Raw genomic sequence first — 8,814 nt, forward strand, 5'->3', positions numbered from 1 at the left:
ATCTCACGTCAGCAGCAATTTTAAGGAATCCCAGCTTTCTTCTCACTGGATTTCCACTTACCACTTGTATGAGGCCCCATTTATTGACTCCTGCTCTAAAACCTCTCTCCATCTAGAGAGAAAATTATAGAGAAAAATAGCTGTCAGAATGGACTGCATTTCCCATAATGCCTTGTAACACAGCACCTGGCAAAGATGCCTTCTGTACGCCAGTCTTTTTAACCCTTAAGTCACTTAAGGCAGATGAAAACTGAAAACTTTGCAGTCTAAAGGCAGGGATGGTAAAACAGGCTTCTCTCCTTGTTCCATACTATACTGCCTCCTGCTAAGTAGAAGGACGCACGGTAACAGCCTCAGCACCATAAAAACTTGTATTTTTCTCCTTTTTTTGAGGAAAGGGAAAAAGAAAAATCCAGAACCAGTCTTGACCAGTTTACAAGCCCTACAAGTTGCCTGTTTGTTCTTGCTGTTCAGTTATGTGTGTTGTAATAGAAAGCCTTTCTGTAGTGAAGGTGATGATTTCTGCCCCAGCATAAAGATTTTAAGGCAGAATTAGTTAGTGTGAAAATCTTTCTATGGAGTATGTTTTCTTTGCTGCAGACTTTCTTCAGAGCATTATCTATTGCAAAGAAAAGCTTGAAATCCTAAAGTAACTGTGATCTTATGGCTTAGAAAACATAAGACAAAGAAAAGGAACCCCCTCCCCCTTTTTTTACTTTCATGATTTATCATTGTAATCTCATGATTTTGAATAGCTGGGGGGGGGTAATAGTGAGCTGACTTTAGCCTCAGATAAATCTAATAATCCTTTATTTTGCCCAAGATTTTGTTTTGTGTTAGCTCCATGTTAACACCATGTTAACTCAAGGAAAAAGTATTCCTTCCCTCCTAGTAATGACATGACTTTAAAGAGTTGATCCTACAAACACATGCTTAATTTTAGGCATTAACATGGAGACTCTCCTGGTATGTAGGTCACAGGCACAGAATCCTACAGCTTCTTGGCTTTAGATATCAGCACATAATCAAGTGACATTATTTCCTATTACACCGCTGTATTCAATCACATATACAGTAGCATATTGCCACCTAGTGGAGACTGAGTAAGGAATGCTTACAAGGAACAACGAGAGGAAGACCCAAAAAAAGGCCTTCCTTGGGAAGATATCAGCTATCTGGTAAGGAAAATCAATTGAGGAGCAGTGCCAGCATGTGAGCATGGAAAAAATGAGCTCTTTAACAGTAAGATAACCACCCCATTTTTGTGAAAAGTATTTACTTGGATCCTCAGCGGCCTTGTGTTTGAGAGTTAAAACATTCCAAGCCATGTTAGGAAGTATCTAGCCAGACTCGTTTCTTATGTTAGGGCACACCAGATTTCACAGGTCACGTTACTGATATTTTGTATTTCTTTATCATCTGCCAGTTCTTTAAATGTGTGGAAGTTGTACAAAAATGCAAATCTATGAGGTCACAGTGGCAACACTGGAGCATGTTGACCCTTCATATGCCATGGTAAAAACTAGGGAGATGACTTTAAACAAAAGAGAATTAGCACTGAAGGTGAACCAGTTGGGGCACCCCAGAAAGGTCACGGCATCAGGATGAATGGATGCAGTCCACAAGCTGATCGTGAATGTCAGGAAATAAGAATGCAACTGAAACAGCACGTGCCATCCCCAAATGATGAAAGTTTTCAAGATGGGTCCCAGAATAGGTCAATACTTGGTTCCAATTAGAAGAGACTGCCTTGACATGTCCAAGGAATTTTGGGGGCTGCTTCAAACCAACTTCAAAACATTCATGAGTAGGACTATAACTCAAAATGAGACTCTGATCCTGACACCAAAAACAGAGCATGCAGTAAAAACATGCATAGTCTTTGCCTCCCAGGAAAAGTCAAGCAAGTGGCACCAGCAAGTCATAGCTACAGATTCTTGGGGCAGTGACAGGGTGATCATGAATACCTCTCAAAACTATCAGTGGGGAGTACTATGCTAGTGAACAGTTGTAATTTAGAAAAATCATTAGGAAGAAGAGTTGTGGGAAGTTTAGTCGAGAAGTTCTGGTTATCTAAGACAATGCATCACCTACATCACCCAGGTTGCAGTGACCACAGAAACCAAACGTGGCTTTGAACAACTGCATCAAGATTTGGCTCCCTCAGACTTCTACCCACTGCCCAAGATGAAAGAAGGACCTTCATGGGAAGAGTTTCAGTAATGATAATGAGGCAATTTCAGCAATCAAGAGTTTCTGAACATGCAGGACACAGACTTCTCCAAGACAAGCATAGTTAGCTGAAATTGACCGGAATCAACCGCATTGATCTCCAGGGAGAATTACACTGGTATAAGAAAAATCAGGTCTTGCTCTCTGTGGCTGCCAGTCAAGCCAATAGGCTTAACAGTAATACTGGCTGGGAATTTTTCAACGATTTTTTTCCCATTGAAAAAGGCCAGTGAACTGAAACTAAAACTTATGGCAGAAACCCACTGATTATCAATAGGAATATTTCTAAGGTCAATTTTCTTTCAATAGTAATGTGCTTATGAATTAATAGCCTACTTGTACAGAGGAAGATGAAATCTCAGTTCCATCAGACAGAATGGCTAAATTTAGCATTTCTGCTTGATGATACTTATTCCCTCCACTCGGCATGGCTTATGGCTGGCTGACTGCTAAGATGGGTACTCGGCAGGCAAAGTGGCTTCTCTCCAACTTGACTTCCCTTTCTCTCTTGCAATTACACACCCTATTACAGGATTTCTCTCTCACTGGGTTACTTGCTTCTTTCCAGAAATTTTTTGTTACAATTACCCTTTCACATGTTGAGTCATCTGCTCCTTTCCCCTTATACAAATGTGCTTTAGAACAGAGGCATGCTGTAGTGAATTAAGCATAAAGTCAGGGACACCCAAACAATAAACCCTGCTCTGACAATGTCACAGGAGGCTTTAAAGGCAGATACCTCAAAAAGGGATTAGACAAATTTCTAGAGGACAGGTCCATTAGGAGCTTAAGAGAGAACAGTTAGAGATGGACATGCCCTTTGAAAATGCTAAACCAAGTATGATTGATACCAAGAAGGGTATGACATAGAATAAATCACTCTAGACATAATGCATTCATATATGCTTCTTCTAAAGCATCTATTTGCCACTGTCAGAGACAGGATACTGGGACAAATAGACCACTGCTCTGATCCAGCACTTCTTATGTTCTTATTGTACAATGATTTGGTGAGATGGCATGAATTGCTTCATCTGAAATGGCATGAGTTTCTTCATCTGTAAAATGGCCACACTAATTATCTGCTCCACCTGGGGATAATGGGTGTGTTTATGGATGCAAAACAATTTGAAATCCTTGTGGGGTAAGAGCTGAGTACTCATTAATACATTTATTATTAACAAACAACCCGTGTTAATTAGCATAGTATTGGTTAACAACACTAAAGTCCTCAATTTTAGTAAGAACACTTGATCTGGTTAGACAAAGTATTATTTAATTTCAAGGTTTTATAAATACATATTTACAAAAAAGAAAGTATCAATCCAAAGAGTTAAACAAATGTAAAAACTCTTCAAAGTTGGGCCTTTTACAATTTCAAGATATTGCTTCAGTATAGGAAAAAGTATCATTAACACAATCCCACAATTTATAATACTCATTATCCAGGAGACGGGTTTAAATTAAAAATACATCATCAAGGCTTTGATCTCCCTTAAACAAGGTTATGTGACAAAGAAGGACCAATCTGTTTTCAGCTATATTCTTTCACACACAATCAATTTTATCTATCAAATGGAACAAAGTAGCCCACAATTCCATGAACACAGGAACAAGACTGATTCTAGACTGATTCTTTCCCATTCAAATATATGTTGGGCACATATGGTATGAACTAGTGTAACATCAACATCTCTGCAAATTTAGCATCCAGCATAGGTTTTCAACAGCTCCTGAACATGAATTATTCAGATAATCTACCTTACAGGCCACACAGCAAATGAAAGGTGAGTAGCAGGGTAACAGTTCAGAATCATACTCTGAGTTTTCAGCAAGCTCTATAACAACAATTCAATTGTGCTTTACTAGACAATGAGCCTAAGTGTATAAATATATCTGTATGAGTAGTACATGGCCCCATTCTGTACCAAAGGAGGAATACCAGTCAGTAATTTCCACTTGGCAGCAACACTGCTCTGTGCTGAGGGGCTAGTAGAGAACACAGCAAATGTAAATGCCAATATTTTCTGCAGGGGCAAACTTACAAAAGCACTTTTGAGGCTTCGGCAGTCAGTCTACCCTAAAGAGAGCAAAATACATCTGCACTGTGCCACAGAAAGCGACATAAGATGGCAAGGCAGACTGATGTGCACTTTAACAACTGCCAAGTGTCAATTGCTCACTCATAAATATGCCTCTATTATTTTATGCAGCTTTTCTTGTAATGGAGTGCCTGTTCTTTCCATGCTCTCCATTCAGACCCACACTGAAGGGCAAGTAGGCACACTATACAAGAACAAAAGACCTAGTTCCACTCTGAGTCAGGTGTAATTCAGACAGCTCAAAAGCACTGCTCAGATGTCAGTTTACATGGAGTCTACAAGAGGTTTAACAATGCTGCAGAACTGATGGAGAAAATTCACTCTGAATTCAACTGGGGCAAATTCAGGATACACTTCAGAAAAAAAATGATTATCTAGCTTAAATCAACACTCAAAATAAGAGAACCAGGGAATGAGATGAAACAGGGACCAAGCTGCATAGTGCAAATGGCAATTGGCTCCAAAGGCAGAATCACTTCTGCAGGCAGTAATTCCACTGGGTGACTTATGCAGGAAGAGAAGAAAAGGAGGCGGTTTCTTAGACAATGTAAGGCCCAGCTTGTTCACATGTTTCAGACTAAGAAAGGATCCACAGTATTTTCAGCTCTTACTTCTCCTCATGCCATTTTATGAAGCCTGTATAAGGGGTTAAATCTTTTCTTAATTAAAAGATTAAGAAAATTAACTTAATCACCCAACCTACTGGAGGAAATTTGAGATGCAAACAGTTACAGAAAAAACAAGTAATTTTGGTGAGTGTTAACTGGAAGTCTTAAAGGATTTATTGGAGAAAAAAAATTGTCCACAAAGTTTTTGTAGGTCCCAAACTCATGGTCATGGGAATATTTTCTGTTATACATCAGTATAAATCCAATCTGACGTGCGGGGTTGTTGGTTTTTTTAAATCTTCAAGATGCTGTTTGGTCATCTTTAGCCACAGTCTGCAGAAGAAAGAAAGACAACATTAGAACTAAAGTTCATCAAAACTAACAGCTGTGCTCCAGGGGCAGCACTTCAGATAGATGGATAGTACTTTCTTGGAGAACCAACCCATGCATTTTTTAAATAAGAGGGCAACAAAATGCTAAGGAGTAACTGAAGAGGCTGCCTAAGCCAAAAAACAGTTTTCAATTAATTAAAAAACAAAACAAAACTATGCTTCTATACAGAGATAGCCACCTTGATGTAAAATCTTAATGGAGACAAGGCATAGGTAGTTTTTACCTTGAGGTAACCAGTCAAGAGCAACTGAATGTGGGAGGTAGTGTTACTGGTGGGCTCAACTAGCTACAGAGAGCGGAAAAAGAAGCCATGCCTTGGATTCACTAGGAATTTGCATTAAGGTTGCTATCCTGATGTAACAGCATTCCAATTTTAGGCTTCAAGGCTATAGCTTTGCTCCCAAGAGCTTTAATTACAGAAGTAGAGATGAGTCCTTTTAGAGTCATGGAATGCACAATGAACCATTTGGGTTTCTACGTCCTCCACACTTGCACACACAATAAGCAAGATTACAAGCCCTGTTTAAAACAATCATCAGAAGCAATAAACATCCCTCTATGACTGCAGCTCAATTTGTGCCCATATTCAACAGCTGAAAAAGTGAGGTGGTAGAAGCGGTAACTGAGAAGGAACACACAGACATTCGGCAAAGAGCCTAGCACTCTGCAATGGTGCATTTAAACCAAAGGGCTAACAACACAGGATCCAGCTGGGTGCCCACTGCTGTAGGCTGTATAATTTAGAAGAGGAAACAAAGGGTATTTAGTTACAAGAGTTAAGAATTTTAGCAACTGCCATAATCCTGATACTGCGTTCCTTGCTTTCAACACTAAAATCTATTTCGCTAAGGTCCATGGAATCTGCAAGTAACACTAGTAACTATGGGAACCATGGTATGCTGCAGATGGAACTTAATTGCAAGGAGACAGAGCATCAAGTAAATCCATCAGAGAATCAGGATTCTAAGAAGATAAAATATGAACAGCCACCCTGGGATACTTGCAATAAGGAGCTTTTCCACCCTCTGTCTTTAGGCCCAGACAGGAGAGAAAGCTTGGACAGAAATAAAGATAGAATTTGTAAGAAAACAGCCTTCCTCCACTACTGCAGCAAGAAATTTGGAAGGAAGCCACCACAGTTTGCCTTGTTTCTGAGTACAGCAAACATGTGATTTTTATTTTGGTCTTGCTAACAGTGCAAGCTTTCCCTTATGCCTCTGAAAAGGCAATTAAGCACAATTCAGCTAACTTGGCCTTACTTTGGCAGTACCAGCTGAAAGCTATTGGTCTGAAGGAGACTGGTCTAAAATAATCTGTCTGATGTTGCATCATATTTAAAAACACACTGAGGGGGTACATTTAAATTTCATTTGGCAACTCCTGGAAACCCTTACCTGCCGCAAAAACTGTTTTCCAAGATAGGTGGTAGCCATACTGGTTAAATTCTTCCTGCTGCCTACTTTACATCTGATATAACCATACAGGTTGGCCCCCTGCAGAATTACACCCATTGTGACCACTGCCTGTAAGGAGAAGAAAAAGCAAGAATCAGGGGTTTACAGTTCACTATTCTAATAACAGGCAGTTAATAATTTACACATAGTCATTGTAGGACTGAAGTAACAAACTCACCAGCCATTTCACTTTGAAGGAAAACAGGGCACTGAATGCAAATATCACCCAGATCATAGGGCAGGTAATTAATCCCAACCAGAAGATTCGGGACTCTGCTTCAGAAGAGGCCTTATTCCCGTGAGCTGATGCCTGGAAATGGAATGGAGCTGAAACTGAGTGGTCTGTTTCTTTGTACAGATAATTTTTATTATTAAAAGCAATCCAGGCCCCACATTCCACAAGACCTCATCTCCACATGACAGCAGGGGGATCTTTTTGGTAGATAAGGGACACATCAACTTTAAAGGATCTTTTATTAGTTTTCATACTGATGTATTGTTCTGAGGCATACGGGGGTTAGGAGGGTTCACAGCCAGCCTCCTGCCTGTTGCCACTCTTTTGTGTTCAGGCTACTTGGGTCCATACGCTCTCAGAAGCCACTGCCTGAAGCCACCCTCCTGGAGCCCAGATGCAACACAGAAAGAACAACTTGAATTAGTGTTCAGTGGTGAAAGCTCCGATAGGTTTATTGTCTCAGAGCAGTACAATAGCGGATCTTTATAGCGATCAGTCCAGCTCAGTCAAACTGCCCAGGACAATGGTAAGCAATGCGTTACATGCAACTGTCACCCCTAAGTTGCTACAAAAGAGCGAATCTGACAACCCCTGTATTTATAGCCTAGGCGCCCCTGTACCAACCTTTATTTCTCTGTCAAGTTGACCCTTTTTACTCATCTCTGCCAAGGATAGACACCTGTGGCGCAGACACCTGTGGCTCATCCCATGCCAACTACAATTCCCTCTGCTCATTTCAGGTTCTCCAGCTCACTCTCTGCTTAGTAACAGCTCACCTCGTCTCTACTTTACTAGTGAGTTCTAACTTTTTACTCCTTAATTTGTTCAGGTACTGTTGCCTACTTTGAATCAGAATCTCTGCTCATTGTCTTTTACCAGATCACCCAGAAGTCAGTAAAGCCTGCTACTCCCATGGCCCTGAGGTGCCACAGCTCAACTATAGCTTAGCATAACTACAACTTAATATAGCTGAAACTCCTACACTACAAAGGTGAAAGAAGAAACTCTACTATTTCAAGACTGGATAAAGACTGCTTCTGCACTATTCATTATTAGTTCCTGATGGCATATAGGGTTCATCAACACATACTTCACCATATAGCACTACTATTAATAAGGGGGTGGGGGGGAATCATTGTGATACCTCTTATTACTATTTAAAAAACTGGTTTGGGTTTTTTTCTTCAGATAACCTGTGTCACTGTGAGTGGAAACATTAGAATACCCCTGTAGCCCCCCACTCCACTGCAGCATCCAAATGTTAACAATGGTCCGCACTTAGAAAAAAAGTATCTGCTACAGCACTGTGCACTAGGCCTGTGTGAATAGGAAAGTATTTAATTCGGATTTGGCCAATTCAGAGGACAGTAATTCAATTTGGAGAGTCGGATCACTGTCCTGAATCCAGCCAAATCGGCTTTGGAAGATTCAGTGCTGATTTAGAGAGATTCAGATCAGTCGGGGAAAGGCAGGCATAGCTGGGCTCCTGCAGGTTCTGCTGTGGCTCTCCCCACCCGGGGAGAGGCAGGCACAGCCAGAGGAGACACAGGAGAAGCCCTGCTCGGCCCCAGCCTAGTCTCAGCACTTTAAAAAAAAAAAAGCAAGCCCCGCACTCACCAGCTGAGGGAGCAGCGACTGGGGCCTCTAGGTGCTCGTGGCAGAGCACACCCATGCAGCACAAGGCAGTGGGAATCGACAGGGTGCTGTGAGCAGTCTGGAAGCTGGGGTGGCTCCACCTGTCAGCCAGAGCCCAGCACTGCTCAGCCCCAGTGGCCCCAGCTCCAGGACAG

The 8,814-nt window shown here is 41.2% G+C and overlaps 1 protein-coding gene across 1 annotated transcript in view; it reads right to left on the bottom strand.

Moving 5' to 3' along the window:
• Window positions 1-3,486: 3,486 nt before the first annotated feature.
• The window catches only part of LOC109315164 (Golgi apparatus membrane protein TVP23 homolog B-like), a 16,155-nt gene continuing 10,827 nt past the window's right edge, over window positions 3,487-8,814 (bottom strand). The window contains exons 5-7 of the mRNA XM_019542739.1: window positions 6,968-7,099; window positions 6,730-6,858; window positions 3,487-5,275 (exon numbers count right to left, since the gene is read on the bottom strand). Coding sequence (XP_019398284.1) covers window positions 5,243-5,275; window positions 6,730-6,858; window positions 6,968-7,099 — 294 coding nt within the window. The 3' untranslated portion in view covers window positions 3,487-5,242. The remainder of the gene's footprint in view (window positions 5,276-6,729; window positions 6,859-6,967; window positions 7,100-8,814) is intronic.

The sequence above is a fragment of the Crocodylus porosus genome, unplaced genomic scaffold (assembly GCF_001723895.1).
Source record: "Crocodylus porosus isolate Cpor-Errol unplaced genomic scaffold, CroPor_comp1, whole genome shotgun sequence".
Taxonomy (NCBI): domain Eukaryota; kingdom Metazoa; phylum Chordata; order Crocodylia; family Crocodylidae; genus Crocodylus; species Crocodylus porosus.